Raw genomic sequence first — 19,315 nt, forward strand, 5'->3', positions numbered from 1 at the left:
TCTGTGGCAGCCCCACAAATGTTGGAAAACTGCTATCATGTCACCACTAGTCCTTCTTCTCATCGTACCCAATTCCTGCAACTGTTCTTCATGTTTTATTCTCTATCCTCCTAATCCTCTTTGTTGCACTTTGCACGCTTTCCAAAGTCTCAACATATATATTTTTTTACGTTGTGGTGACCAAAACTGGATGCAGCATTCCAAGTGTGGTCTTACCAAGGCCTTATAAAGCGGTACTAACGCTTCACGTGATCTTGGTTCTGTCCTTCTGTTAACGCAGCCTAGGATTGCGTTGGTTTTTTTTGGCTGCAGCAGCACACTGCTGGTTCATGTTTAAGTGATTGTATATATAAAGGTCGGCAGTTCGGCAGTTCAAATCCCTAGCGTCGCGTAACAGAGTGAGTTCCTGTTACTTGTCCCAGCTTCTGCCAACCTAGCAGTTCGAAAGCACGTAAAAAAAAAATGCAGGTAGAAAAATAGGAACCATTTTTGGTAACAGCGTTCCATGCGCCTTCAGCATTTAGTCATGCTGGCCACATGACCATGGAGACTTCTTCAGACAGCGCTGGCTCTTTGGCTTTGATGAGCGCTGCCTTCTAAAGCTGGAAACAACTAGCACATATGTGCAAGGGGAATTTTACCTTTTACCTTTATAATATGGGAATATACAAATTCTTAAACCATAAGAACAACTGATTGTTTGCTTGTAAGGAAACCTGTCCAGATTTGACCGTTGTTGTTTTTCTGATGACTGGGTGTGGGGCCTCCAAAAATATTGGGAATCCTTGAGGTTCCACTTTTTCTTATTTATGTCCTGCTGCAGTCGTTCTAATTTGACGATGTGTAACTCAACTTCTCCATTCCAGGGATTGCTAGTGGCCTGAAGCTGTCTGATCTTCTTTGAGGACTTCCGAGAAGCCAACATGGATAAAATTCTGGAAGCGATCCTGGCTTCTTCCTACCCCGACCACATGAAACAAGGTCTGGTGAGACGTATCATCGAGGCTCTGAAGAGGACCATGGACACCGAACAGTGTTGGTCAATGCTAGAGCTTTCTACCAAACTCTTCCTCTTGGGGGATACCAAATTCAAGAGGTCAGTTGGCAAGGAGATCCTGGAAGTCTGCGGACTTTACCACCAAGAGGCCTTCCAAGAATTCTTCAACGCTCAGTTCCTCTTAAGTCTTCTCCAGGAAGGCTATGGGCCTCTCGGGAAGAGAAGCTTGTACGTGTTCGACTACATACACCTTGGATTGCCCTTCGTGATGGGTGGCCCATCGGCCAACGACGTCTTCAGTCTCCTGAGGATGGAAGTCCTACGGAAGGTCTGCGAGAGGCCAGGCCTGAAGCAATGTGTGAAGATCAGCAAGCTCTTAATCCAATACCCGCCGTGTGTGCCCACTGGCAAACGCCAGATTCTCTTCTGCCAACAACTGGTCCGATGCATCGGGCAGTTCCATACCACCTCGGGAAGGGAAGACGCCGTCATGGAGTTCTTGGACCAGGTGATCCAAGTCAGCCTTTTGCTGCAGAAAATCTGGAAGACCCAGATGACCTCCATCCTTCCCTCGCTGAAGGAACTCTTCACCATCATTTCGACGATTGGTAGGGAGCAGGGTGTGTGTGTGTGTGTGTCTTTGTATGCCTTGGATTCAGACACTGTTTTCAGGGGTGGGCTTCAAAAATTTCAACAACGGGTTCTCTGCCCGGTTGCTGGGTGGGCATGGTGCATGGTGGGTGTGGCCTAGTTGGCCTCCTGCACCATGGAAGGGGGTGTGTGTTTTTCACCCTTCCCGTGCTCTGGAGGCTTTCCTGGGGCCTCCAAAAGGGTAAAAATGGCCTCCCCGTGCTCTGGAAGCTCTGTGTAAGCCGGAAACAGGCCCATTTCTGGCCTTCCTAAACTTCCGGGAAGCCGGTTTTTCACCCTTCCTGTGCTCTGAAGGCTTTCCTCAAGCATCCGGGAGGGTGAAACGGCCTCCCGGGCTCTGGAGGCTATCTGGAAGGAGGAAACAGACCCATTTCTGGCCTTTCCGAGCTTCCAGGAAGCCTGTTTTCACCCTTCCCGTGCTCTGGAGGCTTTCCTAGGGCCTCCAGAAGGGTAAAAATGGCCTCCCCGGGCTCTGGAAGCTCTCTGGAAGCCGGGAACAGGCCCAATTCTGGCCTTCTCAAACTTCCGGGAAGCCTGTTTTTCATCCTTCCTGTGCTCCGGAAGCTTTCCTCAAGCCTCCAGAAGTGTGAAAAAATAGCCGAAAGCTCTCTGGAAGGTGGAAACGGGCGCATTTCTGGCCTTCCCAAACTTCTGGGAGGCCCATTTTTCACCTTCCCTGGGCTCTGGAGGCTTTCCTCAAGCATCCGGGAGGGTGAAAATGGCCTCCCGGGCTCCGGAGGCTCTCTGGAAGGTGGAAACGGGCCCATTTCTTGCCTTTCCGAGCTTCGGGGAAGCCTGTTTTCACTCTTCCTGTGCTCTGGAGGCTTTCCTCAAGCATCCAGGAAGGTGAAAATGGCCTCCCGGGCTCCGGAGGCTCTCTGAAGGTGGAAACGGGCCCATGTATGCCCTGCACTTAACCTGCCTCCAAAATGGGACACCTGGGGACTCCTGGGAGGGGTGGGGCGAGGGGTGGGATTTGGGGGTTGTCCAACCTGTGCAGAATCTTAGCTAGGGGCTCTCCCCAACCCCTGCCAACCCCAGCATCCCACCCCTGAGTGATTTAGAGGGAGTCCTCGTGTTACGACTGCAATGGAGCCCAGAATCAGTGGCACGGCTTGCCTTTGGAAGTTGTGAGTGCTGCAATGCTGGGAGGTTTTTTTAAGGAGAGACTGGAGGGCCGTTTGCCTGGAACGAGCATAGGGTCTCCTGCTTGGGCAAAAAATGGTCATAAAATCAGGTGTGACCAGCTGGGGGACTTTATGACATAACAGCTGACCACTGAAACTGCGAGCTCTATTACGGCTGTAAGCCGAGGACTATCTGCATTCAGCTATCCTGTCCCTGAGGTTCTTAAACCACCTTAAGGTATACTTTTTGACTTGCCTGTGTCTTTAATGATGATCAGTGGGCAAAACCCCAAGATCAGGATGCTTGCAGTTCAGAAAGTTTCTACTTTAAAATGGTTTGTGGGCTCTGAGCTTGCTGGCTTTCTTGCAGACATTTCATCACCCAACTAGGTAACATCATCAGTGCTAGAAGGGAGTGGGGTTTGTGGAGGAGGAGGAAGGGCGGAGGACTGTGAGATCCTTGAGCTTGGTTGTCTTCTTGCAGACATTTCATAACCAATCTAGGTAATGTCGTCAGTCTAGAAGGAGGTGATATTTGTGGACAAGGAAAACGTGGGGAGGAGGAGGAGGAGGACTGTGGGGTCCTTAGTGATCTCTGAGCTGGCTTGTTTTCTTGCAGACGTTTCATTACCCAACTAGGTAACAGTATCAGTGCTAGTAAGGAGTGCTATTTGCTAACCATTTATATTCCAGTGGTTTGCCTGTCAGTGTTGGTGGTCTTAGATTCTTTGGTTGGGCTGTTTACCGTTGGTTCTTTGGCAGTTTCTTGATTGGGGTATTTTGCTTACTTGATTGTTGGTCTTCCTTCTCCTCCTTCTCTTCTTCCTCCTCTCCTTCTTCTCCTCCTTCTCCTCCTCCTCCCCTCCTTCTCTTCTTTTCATCCTCCTTCCTTCCTCCTCATTCCTTCCTCCTTCTCCTTCCTTCCCTTCTCTTCTTTCTCCTCTTGCTTTTCTTCTCTTCTTCCTCCTCCTTCTCTCCTCCTTCCCCCCTCCTCCTTCCTCCTCCTCTTCCTCCTCTTTATCTCCTCCTCCTCTTCTTCTTCTCCTTCTCCTCTTCCTCCTCCCCCTCCTCCTCTTCCTCCTCCTCCTTCTCCAAATCATACAACAGCTCAATAGGAAGTCTTCTCAGTTAATCTAGGAATTAATCTAGGCCAAACTTGGCAAGTTTAAGACTTGTGGACTTCAACTCCCAGAATTCCTGATCTAAGATGACTGGAAGAATTCTGGGAGTTGAAGTCCACAAGTCTTAAAGCTGTCAAGTTTGAAGACCCCTGATCTACAGTATCTACCTTCTATTTCTATCTGTCTGTCTGTCTATCTATCTATCTATCTATCTATCTATCTATCTATCTATCTATCTATCTATCTATCTATCTCTATGTCTGTCTGTCTGTCTGTCTGTCTGTCTGTCTGTCTGTCTGTCTGTCTCTCTCTCTCTCTCTCTCTCTCTCTCTCTAGCCTGTCTATCTCTATCTATGTCTGTCTGTCTCTGTCTGTCTGTCTATCTATCTATCTATCTATCTATCTATCTATCTATCTATCTATCTATCTATCTAATCCAAGGCTCTTCCATCTTGGCAAGTTTAAGACTTGTGGACTTCAGGGATTCTGGGAGTTGAAGTCCACGAGTCTTAAAGCTGTCGAGTTTGAAGATCCCTGACGTAGGCTGATCAGAGTGCCGATTGCTGATGGAGAGGCGCTGGAGTCTTTTTGTTATCTTTTGGGCTGGTCGATTGTCTCTTTTTTGCATAGCCTATATAGACATTGTTAAAATGATTTGCCTGCCCCTGATAATTCTTTTTGCAGAAGATCAGGATCCCTCTATTGCCTTAGCCAGCGTGGTCCAATACGTTCCCCTAGAGCTGATGGACGGCATCCTAAGAAACCTCACCAATGATGACAGCATCACTGACCTTCAGATGATGACCGCAATTGGAAGGTAATAAAAAAAATAGAGTAATCCAATCTAAGTTTGTCACCGGGACCAGAAGTTTAATCTTCTCAGTTTTTGGACCAGTCGGAATTGGAAGGGACCTTGGAAGTCTTCTAGCCCAGCGGTCACCAACTGGTGGGCTGCGAGAAAATTTTGGTGGTCTGCAGAAAAGTTATTTGCATTTTTTATATTGCATTAAATGAGGGGTCTTCAAACTATGTCCCTGGGCAGGATATGTGCAATGAACGTTTGTGTTGCTGCTGAAGTCTTTTGTGTGGGTCGGAAGGAGGGCAGAAATTCTTTTTTTTTTTTTGTAAAAAGTTTTGTATTTTTATCTTTTATAAACAACTCTTTTGGTGAACAATGTGGTTTCAGGTTTTTACATTTCCATACAAACATGACAATAATTACATATTTATCTTTCATATTCAATGTCTTATCGTATCGTTACCTGTTCCATTTTCTGTGAATTTTCACAAATATTCTTATATGTTCACATTTATTTTATATCCATTTTTAATTCATATCTTAACTTATTCCCTTTTTCTTTAATTATACTCATATCTTTTTTATATCATATCTTAAAAATCTTATTTCTTAATCTATATTCGTTATATTTTTATACTTTCATCTGTCATATTTGTAATTTCAGCACATAACTTCAACAAACCTCTCTCCACCTTTCCCGCTGCAGGATGATTGAATGGGTGTCATGGCCCCTGGGGACGAACTTAGACAAATGGATCATAGCCTTGCTGAAGAATCTGGCGGCGGTGAAGAAATTCAGCATCTTGATGGAAGTCACCCTGTCCAAAATTGAGCGGGTTGGTTGGATTCTTCCTATGGGATCTGCTTGCAAAAAAAATATATCTTGTATGCCATTGTCCTCCTGGCTGGGAGGGACACCAATGAAATATCAGCCCACCAGAGTTTTGTTTCTGGTCCATGTTTCAGTGCACAGTACTGCATAGAACATACTTAATGTTCCTTCCTCTTCTCTTTTCCCCACAACAACAACCCTGTGTGGTGGGTTGGGTTGAGAGATAAGGTCTGGCCCAAAGTCACCCAGCTGGTTTTGATGCCTAAGGTGAGACTAGAACTCACAGTTGTTTGATGATTGGCTTAAAGTTGCCCAGCTAGCTCTCATGCTAGCTCTCATGCTTCCTCTGAGGTGGAACTAGAATTCGTAGTTTCCTTGTGGTTGACCTAAAGTCACCCAGTTGGCTTTCCTGCCTTTGGCAGAACTAGAGTTCACCACCTCCTGGTCATTGGTCCAAAATCCTCCAGCTGACTTTCATGGCTAAGGCAGGACTAGAACTCACCATCTCCTGATGATTAGCTCAAAGTCACCCAGTGTCATGCCTCTGTTGGAATCTGACTCTGAGGGAAAGGAGGAAGGAGAAGATAAGGGAAAAATGTGAATGACGTGGTCTATGGGGGAGGAAGGGGCCCTGATCCCCTTCATGGGCTGCAGCTATGAGGACTGTTTAAAAGGACAAACTGCACATGGCCCGGTGCTAGAAGCAAAGCGTGAAATAATTCTAGTCTTTCATTGCTTATCTGAGTTCTGGCGTCATCCCCAGTGTGTGTATTTCAATATCTGTGGAAGTCTTCAAGCTCTTATCCTGCCTTGTCTCCTTAATTGCTTCAGTGTGGTTTGTGTTGTTTTTTCTATTTATATGTATTTTGAGTCTGAACGAAATTTCTTCCTTTTCGCAACTCTTTCTGGGGGAATTTTTTCTCTAGCCAAAGATAATTGGAGCTTTGAAGCCAAGTTGAAGGATTAATTAAACAGGGACTTCAACCTGTTTTTGTGACTTAGTTGCTTTTGTATCCCACCCTGGGTCATCACACCCAGCTGTCTTTTGTGCCTAAGGTGGAACTAGAATTCACAGTCACCTTGTGGTTGGCCTAAAATCACCCAGTTGGTTTTCCTGCCTATGGTGCAACCAGAATTCACTGTCTCCTGATGATTGGCCCCAAATCACCCAGCTGACTTTCATGGCTAAGGCAGGACTAGAACTCACCATCACCTGGTGATTTATACTCTCCAGACACCAAGTCTTTCTAAGCATCTCTTATCGGGCTAGAGAAAAAGTGCTGTTGTGGGAATTGTGCTTATCCTGATTATGCTAATCTACTTCCTGTAATCTTTATTTTGCTATTTCTGTAGGTGTTTTCCAAGCTACTCTATCCAATTCTGAGAGAGGGGGCTCTCTCTGTTCTGCGTTACTTGTTGCTCAGTTTCCAGCACTCTCACGAAGCATTTCACCTGGTAAATCCCTGTTCTGATTAATCATGTATTGCTTTGAGCCTCTGACTGTTGGCCAGTTTATAAGAATGTTTATTGCAAATGAAGGCGAATATACGTGTCGCAGGATAACATTGCTGGAAGACCAAACCTCTGGTTGCGGTGACCAGCCCAGACTGGCTCTTGCAATATTTATTTCATTTACAGACCTGGATATATTTAGTTTTTTCAGGCTTTCGCTGCATGCTCACGCTTTTCCTTGGGTGCAAATCCCATTCCTCCACGCCTCTCTCAATGTTTTATTTCCTCTGACAGCTTTTGCCGCACATTCCCAGAGTGGTCGCCGCCCTTCAAAAGGAAAACTCCAATTCGGCATCCCGATGTTTGGATCAATTAGCCGAACTGATCCATTGCATGTTCTTCTGCTTCTCAGGATTTCCAGATCTTTACGAGCCTCTGGTGGAAGCGATAAAAGTAAGGCTGGTCCTCTTTTTTTTGTTTTTATTTTTTTCCTTTTGCACTTCGGGGAAGCCGTTGGCAAGGAAGGAATAAAACATGGAACATCGAAATCGATAAAAAAATTTTCCCTGTTACGGGAGTCTTGTAAATTTTAGCAAAAATTGGTCTGGATTAGAATCGGAGCCTTAGCTTCGAATTTTTCTTGGACTTGGATAGGTTTATTAAAAATGGTTATTTTACAAATAACTCAAGGTAGTGAGCATACCTGATCCTTCTTCCCCCTCCTTCTCTTTTCTCCACAACAACAGCAACCCTGTGAGGTGGACTGGGCCGAAGGAACATGACCGGCCTAAAGTCACTTCTATGGCTTTCATGCCTAAGGTGGGGCTAGAACTCACAACCTCCTGGTTTCTAGCCTGAGGCCTTCACCCACTAGATCAAACTGGCTCCCCAGCATTCATGGTTATGCTTCTTGTCTGGACTACTTTGAAGAGCTAACTGATGGGCATCAGAGTTTGCCCAGAGTTTATAGGTCAACCAATGCCAGTGTGAACATCAATCAGTATGATAAAATGACCATAGAGAGCGATGGTCTGCTAATTCTCTCTGTCTCTCCCCCTCTTCCTTTCTCCCTCTTCCCCTTCCCTCTTTCTTTCTCCCTCTCCCTTCTTTTCTTTCTCTTCTCCCCTCTCCATTTCTGTCTCCCTCCCTCTCTCCCTCTTCCTCTCCTTCTCTCTCCCTCTCACCCCACCCTCTTTTTCTCTCCCCTTTCTCTTTCTTTTCCCCTTCTCTCGCTCTCCCTCTTTTCCTCTCCCTCACCCTTCCCTTTCCCTCTTTCTCTCTCCTTCTCCCTTTCTCTTTCTCACTCCATCCTCACCTCCTCTCTCCCTCCCTCTCTTTCTCTCTTCCTTTTTCTCTGCCCTATCCTTTCTCTCTCCTTCTCCCTTACTCTCTTCCCCACACACCTTCTCTCTCTCTTTCTCTCCCCTTCTCTCTCTCCTCCACCTTCTCTCTCTCCCACTCACTGTCTTCCTCTTTCTCTCTCTCTCCCACCCTCCCTCTTTCTCCCACCCACCCTCTCCCTCTTCCTCTCTTCTCTCTCTCTCTCCCACCCATTTTCTCTCTCTCCCTCTCCTCCCATCCTCTCCCTCTTTCTCTGCCCATCCTCTCCCTTTCTCTCTCTCTCTCTCTCCTCTCACCCTTCCGCTTTCTCTCTTCCTCTCACTCCTCCTACCCCCTCTCTCCCTCCTGCGCACTCTCTCCCTCTTTCTCTCCCCCCTCTTTCCTTCCCCCTCTCCCTTGTCTCTCCCCACCTACCCTCCTCTCTCTCTTCCTCTCCCATTTTCTTCTTGGAAGGCGCTCCCAATCCCTAACGAAGATCGCATTAAGCATTTGCTGGGACAGAACGCTTGGACATCCCAGAGAAACGAGCTGGCCAACCTCTATCCTCGCTTGGCCTCCAAATCGGAAACCGGGAAGATCGGGCTAATTAACCTGGGGAACACCTGCTACATGAACAGCATCCTCCAAGCTCTCTTCATGGCCTCCGAGTAGGCAGCCTGTTCTGACTCAGGTCCCCCAAGGCGACAAACGCTTCGTAGTTGAAGCGATTATTTCTTCATTAGGAGCTTCAGCAGCCCCGGCAAAAGCTTCTCTCTCATCGCGAGATAACAAGTCCATCCGTCTGTCCATCTGTGAGATGAATAGTTGTCTGTCACATCTATTCATTTGCACCCCCTGCCTTTTATCCCCAGAGCTTAGGGTGGGGCTTCGCTAGCAGCGGTGGCTCTTCTGTCCCAAGGACCGGCCCATAGATTTCCACTGCTCTCCTCTCCTCTGCCTTCTGTGCGTCAGGCACTGGACCCAGCTATTCCTCCTCTTCCTTATCAGCCACCTGCAGACCTGGGGGCTGTTGGCTCTCATCTGAGGGCTGACAGACGATGCAGGCTCTGCCTCTCTCTCTCTTTCTCTCTCTTCCAGCTCCGTTCCCTCTTCCCCCTTTGATTAACTGACGCTGGGATTTTGTGACAAGCTTCCCTCTTTAAATTTAAGGGGAAATGTTTTTCCTTTACAGCTTCAGGCGGACGGTGCTGAATTTAGCTGAGAACAATTCCCAGCCTCTGATGGCAAAACTACAGTGGCTCTTTGCTTTTTTAGAGCACAGCCAGGTAATTAACGGAACATTTTCTTAATTGTAGGATGCTGCCTTTGGGAGCGCTAAACTCCATGTTTGTTTTAATGATGCTTGAGGGTTTAGAGTTGTGCTTCTCAGCCTTGGTAGCTTTAAAAGATATGGACTTCAAGTCCCAGAATTCCCCAGCCAGCATGCCTGAAGTAGGACTAGAACTCACCGTCTCCTGGTGATTGGCCCAAAGTCACCCAGTCCGTTTTCATGCCTAAAGCGGGACTAGAGCTCACCATCTCCTGGTGATTGGCCCAAAGTCACCCAGCTGGCTTTCATGGCTAAGGCGGGACTAGAACTCACCATCGCCTGGTGATTGGCCCAAAGTCACCCAATTAGTTTTCATGTGTAAGACAGCCTGAATTCATAGTCTGGTGATTGGCCCAAAGTCACCTAGCTGACTTTCATGGATAAGGTAGCACTATAACTCCCAGTCTCCTGGTGAATAGCCCAAAGTCACCCAGCTGACTTTCATGGATAAGGTAGCACTATAACTCCCAGTCTCCTGGTGAATAGCCCAAAGTCACCCAGCTGACTTTCATGGATAAGGTAGCACTATAACTCCCAGTCTCCTGGTGAGTAGCTCAAAGTCACCCAGCTGACTTTCATGGATAAGGTAGCACTATAACTCCCAGTCTCCTGGTGAATAGCTCAAAGTCGCCCAGCTGACCTTCATGGATAAGGTAGCACTATAACTCCCAGTCTCCTGGTGAATAGCCCAAAGTCACCCAGCTGACTTTCATGGATAAGGTAGCACTATAACTCCCAGTCTCCTGGTGAATAGCCCAAAGTCACCCAGCTGACTTTCATGGATAAGGTAGCACTATAACTCCCAGTCTCCTGGTGAATAGCCCAAAGTCACCCAGCTGACTTTCATGGGTAAGGTGGCACTAGAACCTACAGACTCCTGGTGATTGGCCCAAAGTCAGCCAACCAGCTTTCATGCCTAAGCCAGGACTAGAATTCACAATCTCCTGGGGATTCGTTCAAAGTTACCCAACTGGCTATCATGCGTATGGCGACACTAGAACTCACCGTCTCCTGGTGATTAGTCCAAAGTCACCAGGCTGGCCATCATGCCTAAGGCAAAGGTGGGATTCAAAAATCCCAGAAACCGGTTCACTGCCCAGTTACTGGGTGGGTGTGGCCATGGTGGGCGTGGCCTACTGGAACTTCTGGGAGGGCTGTTTTTTGGCCTTGTCAAAGGTCCAGTGACTTCCCTCAGGCATCTGGAAGGACAAAAACGGCCTTTCCCGGGCTTCGCAGGCCCTCCAGAAGCTGGAAACAGGCCCGTTTCCGGACTTCCGGAACTTTCCCTTTGGCCCATTTTCCCCCCTCCCAGAGCCTCTGCATGGACACCGCACTTACCTGCATCCAAAACAGACTGCGTGGAGACTCTGGGGAAGGGGCAGGTGAGCCCAGCCGGTCAGTTCAAATACCGGTTCCGCGAACCAGATGCAAACTTAACATCCAGTTCGCTCAAACTGGTCCGAACCGATAGAATCGCACCCGCTGGCCTAAAAAAGTGAGATTCGAGCTCACCATCTCCTTGTTTCGAGGATGGTACCTTAACCACGACACCCGACTTACGACATTAGAATAAACGAATGTATACATTTAGCAGGTATACAATAAAAAAAAATCAATTCCAGTGACCTTAATCAAAAAAAGTCCAGGTAAAATAGGACAGCCTAATAGCTAAACTCCAGGTACCAAAATACTTTCAATGCTTTTTTCTTCTTCTCTGCTTTCTTCTATAAGCGGCCTGCGATTTCTCCTGAAAACTTCCTGTTGGCTTCATGGCCTCCCTGGTTCACTCGAGGAGCCCAGCAGGATTGCTCTGAATATCTGAAATACCTGCTCGATCGGTAAAGTAGATTGTGGATGTTTTGAGAAAAAGGTGATTTGGATTGTTTAAGCCAGGTAGTTTTTTTCAGCTTTGACCACTTGAAGATGAGTGGACTTCAACTCCCAGAATTTCATGCTGGCTGGGGAATTCTGGGAGTTGAAGTCCACACATCTTAAAGTGTCCCCCCCCCATTGAGAAACTACTAACTACTAAGCTGGAAGGAATAGCTAACACCCCAGAAGATAGGCTCAAGATCCAGATGGATCTTGACAGACTAGAACACTGGGCCGTATCTAATAAAATGAAATTCAATATAGAGAAAAGTAAAGTCCTACACTTAGGCAAGAAAAACCAAAAGGACACGCATAGACTGGGTGGATCCAGGCTTAATAGCAGTAACTGGGAGAGGGATCTTGGAGTCTTAGTGGACAACCAGCTAAATAGGAGCCAGCAGTGTGCAGCAGCAGCCAAAAAAGCCAATGCAATCCTAGATTGCATGAACAGGTATACAATCAAGGTCAAGGGAGGTACTATTACCACTCTATAAAGCCTTAGTAAGACCACACCTGCATCCAGTTTTGGTCACCACACTGTAAAAAAGATGTTGAGACTCTAGAAAAAGTGCAGAGAAGAGCAACCAGGATGACTAAAATATAGGATGAACAGTTGCAGGAACTGGGCCTGGCTAATCTAGGGAAGAGATGGACCAGGGGAGACAGGAGAGCATCTTCCAATATTTGAGGGGCTGCCAGAGAGGAGGAAGGGGTCAAGCTATTTTCTAAAGCAAAGGTCTCCAACCTTGGCAATTTGAAGACTTGTGGACTTCAATTCCCAGAGTTCCTCAGCCAGCAAAGCTGGTTGAGTTGGCTGAGGAATTCTGGGAGTTGAAGTCCACAAGTCTTCAAGCTGCCAAGGTTGGAGACCCCTGTTCTAAAGCACTCGAAGGCCAGGCAAGGAGTAATGGATGGAAACTGAACAAGGAGAGATTCAACCTGGAAATAAGGAGAAATTTTCTGTCAGTGAGAACAACCAACCAATGGAACAGCTTACCCTTGGATGTTGTGGGAACGCCATCCCTGGAGACTTTCAAGAGGAGATTGGACTGCCATTTCTCAAAAATTGTGTAGGGTCTCCCACTTGGGCGTGGGGTTGGACTAGATGACCTATAAGGACCCTTCCAACTCTGATTATCCGTTAGCTGTAAACACTGGTTTAAGCTGTCCAAGCCTGAGGTGAAATTACTTTATAGAGAAAACCGGAGAGCTGGCAGCTATAATAAATTTAAAAGGCTACAGGAATAATTATAAATATAAATAATTTAAACCAGCAGTTAATTCATTAATAAGGCTAGCTTCCAAATTCAGGAGAGATTTATATCTGGATTCACAGTGGGGGGATTTAAGAAGAAATTGGACAACCATTTGTCTGAAATGGTATAGGGTCCCTTGCTTGAGCAAGAGGTCGGACTAGATGACCTCCAAGGTCCCTTCCAACTCTTGTCATACTGGATTGGCAGAACTGCTTGAATTTGGATTCTGCTATGAACGAAGTGTTAGATTTCACGGCCTAAATATTTTTCCCCACTTCCCTTTCTTAAACTCCCTTTTTATGTAATCCCTTCATTCGGGAATAGTGTCCAGAGTGGGATTCCTTTTTTAAAAAGTCCCTTTGTTCTGGCTTTAAAAGGGGAATTTATATATCTAAATCAGAGGTGGTATTCGGCAAGTTCGGAACAGTTCTGGAGAACCGGTAGTGGAAACTTTGTGTAGTTTAGAGAACCGGCAAATACCATCTCTAACTGGCCCTGCCACCTTCCATTCTCTGCCTCCCATTAAGTCCCAGTTAATCGGCTGGGTCTTCTTTGGTTGCCCTGCATAGGAGAACGGAGCTGGAAAGCAGGTTAGTGGGGTGGGCAGGGAATGGGGATTTTGTAGTATCCTTCCCCTGCCAGGCCCACCAAGCCATGCCCACCAAGCCATACCATGCCACCTCCCACCAAGCCACACCCACAGAACCGGTAGTAAAAATTCCACCCCTGATCTAAGTATCTCTTTGTTTTTCCCCAAAGTCTTCACGAGGAAGAGAGAACAGGTAGAAGGATCTGCCAGAAGCTCAAGGCATGTTCCTTGGTGTCCCCTTTGGACAGGCTTCCCTCCGCCAGCAAAACCCTGGTGGAAGAAATGTTTGGCGGCAAAATTAAGACCAAGATCCGTTGTCTGAAGTGCCTACAGGTCTCGTCCAGGGAGGAAGCCTTCACAGATCTCTCCTTGGCCTTTCCCCCAGCGGATGACCACCACAAGGCTGGACTTCTCAGCAGTGCGTTGATTGGATCTGGAGAAGAAAGAGGTCCTGAGATCTCTCCGTCAAGGATCCAGACTCAAAGTAAGCAAAAGGATTTGCCAGCTAGGCCAGGGATCTTGAGGGCCCCTGAGGAGAATCCTTCTAAACACTCACCTGTGGAAGCAGTTGGGTCAACCTTGGAAGAGACCTCTTTCCCCTTGACGTCGGAGCGAGACGCCGTTGACGTGAAGGCCATCAAAGAATCTCACCTGGATTTACACAAGCAGATTTCTGGCTGTCGGGCTTCCAGATCTGTTCCGGATTTGATCAATTATTTCTTATCACCTGAGATGCTCACCGACGAGAACAGGTACCACTGTGAGAACTGTGCCTCCCTTCAGGACGCCGAGAAGTTGACCGAGCTGACGGAGGGACCCCACTACCTCATCCTCACCCTGTTGAGGTTCTCTTTTGACCTAGGAACGATGAGAAGGAAGAAGATCCTTGACAACGTCTCGGTCCCGTTGATACTGAAGCTGCCGGTCGTGGTGTCTCCTGACCAAGCAAGGACGCCAGGATGGGCTTCGCCCTGCAAGGACTTCTCCTCAGTGGTGTACGATCTCTGTAGCGTGGTGGTCCATTCCGGGGTCTCCTCAGAAAGCGGCCATTACTACTGCTACGCCAGGGAATGTGAAGATCCGGCCACGGAGAACCTTTGTAAGGATACCACTTGGAACATGGCTTCAGCGAAGTCTACAGATGTGGAGATCCAGTGGTACATCTTTAATGACACCAGGGTCTTCTTCTCATCTTTTGAATCTGTGAGCAACGTGACGTCCTTCCTGCCGAAGGACACGACTTATCTGCTGTTCTATAGACAGAGAGCGAGGCGGGCCTCAAACGGAGCCAGTCCAGAGCCCGGATGGACAAACGGAAGCTTACATTCTCTGGATAAAAACTTGATGGATGCCATCGCAAAGGATAACATCTTATTCTTGCAGGTAACAGGGTGTCCCATCACCTTGGACTCATTTCTTTGGGGTTTTTTTTCTTTTCTTCCTCCCAGTTAAAAGTCTGTAAAGATTCTCAGTCCTCCAGCTCATGATTGTCCCAAAAGTGCTTTTTCTGGAGGCAACTGAACTTCCTTGTTTTTTTGTTTTGAAGACATTTATGCTTCTCCAAGAAGCTTCTTCAGCTCTGACTGGATAGTGGGGAATGGAAGGATGTATATTCTTTGCAGACAGCTAGTTATTTGCATCCTTTTAGCGCAGGGGTCTTCGAACTTGGCAGCTTGAAGACTTGTGGACTTCAATTCCCAGAATTCCTCCTCCAGTCAGGTTAGCTCAGGAATTCTGGGAGTTGAAGTCCACAAGTCTTAAACTTGCCAAGTTTGAAGGCCCTTGGCATAGATAGATGATAGATAGATGATAGGTAGATAGATAGATAGATAGATAGATAGATGATTGATAGATAGATAGATGATAGATAGATATAGACAGATAGATACAGACAGACAGACAGTATCTATCTTCTGTCTCTATAGAGATAGAGATAGAAGATAGATACTGTAGATCAGGGGTCTTCAAACTTGACAGCTTTAAGACTTGTGGACTTCAACTCCCAGAATTCTTCCTCCAGTCATGTTAGCTCAGGAATTCTGGGAGTTGAAGTCCACAAATCTTAAACTTGCCAAGTTTGAAGGCCCTTGGCATTGATAGATGATAGATAGATGATAGGTAGATAGGTAGGAAGATAGAGAGATAGATAGAGATAGATAGACAGACAGAGATATAGTGATAGAGAAAGAAGATAAATACTGTATATTAGGTGTCTTCAAACTTGACAGCTTTAAGATTTGCGGATTTCAACTCCCAGAATTCCTCCTCCAATCATATTAGCTCAGGAATTCTGGGAGTTGAAGTCCATAAGTCTTAAACTTGCCAAGTTTTAGAGAGTCATTGAGGCTGCTTGGAGTTTATCTGTGTCTTCAGGGTCACCTGAGTAGTGTTCCTTGTTCCTGTAGTCTGCAATTTTTCCTCTGGAAATCCAGTCCCAGTCCCACGCCATTCAAAAGGTGTTCATTCCAAATTGTACAGCTAAAAGCCTGTAGAGATTCTCAGTCATCTTGGCCATGGTTGTCCCAAAAGCGCTTTTTTTCAGAAGGCAACTGGACTTTCTTGTTGTTTTTTGAAGACGTTTCTCTTCTCATCCAAGAAGCTTCTTCATCTCTGACTGGATGGTGGGGAACGGAAGGATTTATATTCCTTGCAGACCGCTGGTCATTTGCATCCTTTTAGAGGGTAGTTGAGGCCACTTGGAGGTTTATCTATGCCTTCGGGGTCACCTGAGTGGTGCTCCTGGTTCCTGTAGTCTGCACTACTCCAGGAGCACCACTCAGGTGACTCTGAGGACACAGAGAAACCTCCAAGTGGCCTCAATGATCCTATAAAAGGATGCAAATGACCAGCTGTCTGCAAGGACTATAAATCCTTCCATTCCCCATGATCCAGAGCTGAAGAAGCTTCTTGGATGAGAAGTGAAACTTCTACAAAAAACAACAAGAAAGTCCAGTTGCCTCCAGAAAAAGCGTATTTGGGACTTCCTCCCAGTTAGTTCCACACACACCCTATCCCCGTTTTACTAACTTGAGTTTTAGGGGCTTGCTTGAACTGGGTTTTGTGTGTGCCCTTGTATACGTGTGTGTGTGTGTGGTTTTTGTCCGGGTGTGTCTCTCTCTTTTTCACCCACAGGAACAAGAAAAGCAAGCCAGAAGTCGAAAGGCTTACATTTCAGCTTTGCCTAAATCTTCCGTTTGGTGGAAAGATCTTGACAGAGATGACCACGAGGATGATGAAGGTGCCTCAGGGGGCTACAGCCATGACTCCGGTGGAGGAGGATCAGGGTCCTTCCACGGGCTGGTCTTTTAGTCCTTGTTCCCAAAGTAAACGGTTAACGCTTCAAACAACAAATATCAGGATTCCTTCACCTCGACCTTGTAGCCTTGGAAGTCTAACCAGAATTGGTGGCAGAGAAGGATCGTTGTTTATTCTTCCTCGAAACAGTGGAAAATGATGTTTTCTGGAGCAAGCGTGACTGGGGTGACCTCAACCTGTCATAAAAGTGCACTTCCTGGAAGTAAGAAGAAGAAGAAGCTGCCGTGGCTTCAACTTTTGAGGCCCACCAAGCCGCCATTTTGAGGAAGCGTCCTCCCTGAAAGGTGGGGGGGGCAACGTTCATTGTGACCTCCTTTGTGTAAGGTTGGGCGATGAATTTTCTCAAGGGGCAAACTGGGACTTGTGGAAGACTGAACCCATAGGGATGTGAAGTTGTGTAGGCATGTACGCATGGCCGAGGTGGTATTCATCCGGTTCGGACCGGTTTTGAAGAACCGGTAGCAGAAATTTTGAGTCGTTTGGAGAACCGGCAAATACCACCTCTGACTGGTCCCGCCCCCCTCTATTCTTTGGCTAAGCGAGACGGGTGTCACTTGTGGTCATAAGTTCAGGATTTAAAAAGGCTTAAACAGTCAAACTTCCCTAGTTTATTGTCAGCCAATAAAGAAGTGTGTTGACTTCATTTTCTCCAGTTTTGTGGGCTGGATATTATTATATAACAGGTAGTCCTGGACTTACAACATGTTCTGACCCACGCCCTTTTCCAACAAATCAAACACAATCCAAAAGGAACAGAAACTTTGTAATGCTTTTGCAAAATAATTAGCTGTGATAAGCACAAGCCTTGCCAAACTGTGCAAAACTTGCCAAAAGATAACAGACAAGAAATAATTTGCAATACAAGAATCTTCAAATACAAACTCAGGATACTGGAATGTCCACGAGGCTGGAGTTTCAAAATGTCTTTGCCTTCTGCAAAGTATGTTCATTTCACAGCTGGCTTTTATCTTCTTGAAGGAGGGGCCATTACCTTGCAGCCTTACTCCCGAGTCGCCCGTGCTGTTGTTGCTGCTCTTTCCAATGCGTGATCCTACATGCATGTGCACTTGGCACAGGCTCCTTGGGAACCTCATCGCTGCTGCCAGCCCCCACAATCTCTAAAGGCAGCAGTCCACTCCCTAATGGTCTTGGCCCCTCATCTGAGTCCTCGCTCTCCTCAGCCGTCCACACCTGCTACTTGCAAACCATACCACAACAGTTCATTTAGTGACCCAAGTTGTAATGGCACTGGAAAAAGGGACTTATGACCATTTTTCACACTTACGACCATTGCCACGGAGAAAGTAAGAAAAAGAATATATACTAAGACTAACTAAAATGGCTACACTTGTGTCAATTTCAGGCTTGACAATGTGACTAACTTAACGGCAGTGATTCATTGAACAGCTATGGCAAGAAAAGTCGTAAAATAGGGCAGAACTCACTTAACAAAATGTCTTCCTTCAGCCACATAAATTTCAGGGTCCGTTGTTGGTCGTAAGCCGAGGACTACCTGGTATTCCAACATCTGCTCTTACAAGGATGCTCATAATATCACTGTGCAAACATGAAAAGTTGTTCGCTAAACTATTGCTTACCGAGAATTAGAACCAACCCATTCCGGAGCGGTTTGCTCCATAATTGTGACGATTAAACACACAGAGTGCATTTCTTTTTTAGTCATATATCACGTTTATTAACAGCAAGTGGTTAATTTAAAGTAAGTAACTAAGTTAAGCGCAACTTCGGTTTTGCAGGACGATTGTCATCGTCTTTCAACTGCAGCTCACATGGAATAAATTAATAATTTAAGGAAATGGAATCCACAGTGGCTAAAAAAGAAGGAGGAACATTCAAATACTAATACAAGACAAAAACATACTGTACATCTATTTATATATATATATATATATATATAACTTTGCAAAAGAGGATTTTTGTAAAGAAATAAACATCGCTCCCTCCACTTACACCCAGAGGGGAAAACACAGAGAGAGAGAGAGAAAAAAATGAGGTGCTACCGGTTCGCACCGGTTCAAATGAACCGGATGTTAATTTTACATCTGGTTCGGTGGAACCAGTAGTTGCAAAGACCACAGTGGTGGGATTCAAACTTTTTTACTATGGGTATGGGCGTGGTAGGGGAAGGATATTGTAAAATCTCCAGCTAAAAGTGGTATTTGCTGGTTCCCCAAATTATTCAAAATTTCCGCTACCGGTTCTACAGAACCGGCAAATACCACCTCTGACTGGCCCCGCCCCCATCTATCCTCCGCCTCTCGAGTCCTAGCTGATTGGCTGGGTCTCCTTTGGTTGCCCTGCCCAGGAGAACAGAGCTGGAAAGCAGGTTAGTGGGGTGGGGAAGGAATGTGATTTTACAGTATCCTTCCCCTGACATGCCCACCAAGCAAGGCCCACAGAACCGGTAGTAAAAATTTTTGAATCCCGCCACTGCTGAGGAGGCCGTTTTTGCCCTCTTGGAGGCTCGGGAGCCCAGGGAGGGTGAAAACGGTCCCCGCGCAGTGGTGCAGGAGGCTGACTAGGCCACACCCACCATGGCCACGCCCACCCAGCAACCAGGCAGAGAGACGGTTGCTAATTTTTTTTGAAGCGCATCCCTGCACACACTGTCTTGCCAATCATTCAACGTAGGA

General features: G+C 46.6%; 1 protein-coding gene across 1 annotated transcript; it reads left to right on the top strand.

The window, feature by feature from the left end:
- Nucleotides 1-880: 880 nt before the first annotated feature.
- Nucleotides 881-16,760, top strand: USP35 (ubiquitin specific peptidase 35). The gene is made up of 10 exons (XM_087936923.1): nucleotides 881-1,605; nucleotides 4,581-4,713; nucleotides 5,402-5,531; nucleotides 6,881-6,982; nucleotides 7,274-7,432; nucleotides 8,774-8,967; nucleotides 9,492-9,585; nucleotides 11,361-11,467; nucleotides 13,517-14,729; nucleotides 16,479-16,760. Exons 1-10 carry the CDS (start codon nucleotides 924-926, stop codon nucleotides 16,653-16,655), a joined length of 2,991 nt encoding a protein of 996 aa, XP_087793049.1. The 5' UTR covers nucleotides 881-923; the 3' UTR covers nucleotides 16,656-16,760.
- The last annotated feature ends 2,555 nt before the right edge of the window (nucleotides 16,761-19,315 follow it).

Source organism: Pseudonaja textilis, chromosome 7, assembly GCF_049901715.1.
Source record: "Pseudonaja textilis isolate UNSWEBS1 chromosome 7, rPseTex1.2, whole genome shotgun sequence".
Classification (NCBI taxonomy): Eukaryota; Metazoa; Chordata; class Lepidosauria; order Squamata; family Elapidae; genus Pseudonaja; species Pseudonaja textilis.

Excerpts from the sequence above, each read along its gene's own strand:
- USP35 (XM_087936923.1), top strand. The coding sequence starts at position 924 with ATGGATAAAATTCTGGAAGCGATCCTGGCTTCTTCCTACCCCGACCAC. Across the intron at positions 6,983-7,273 it reads CTCACGAAGCATTTCACCTG|CTTTTGCCGCACATTCCCAG; the intron begins GTAAATCCCTGT and ends TTCCTCTGACAG. Across the intron at positions 7,433-8,773 it reads CTCTGGTGGAAGCGATAAAA|GCGCTCCCAATCCCTAACGA; the intron begins GTAAGGCTGGTC and ends TCTTCTTGGAAG.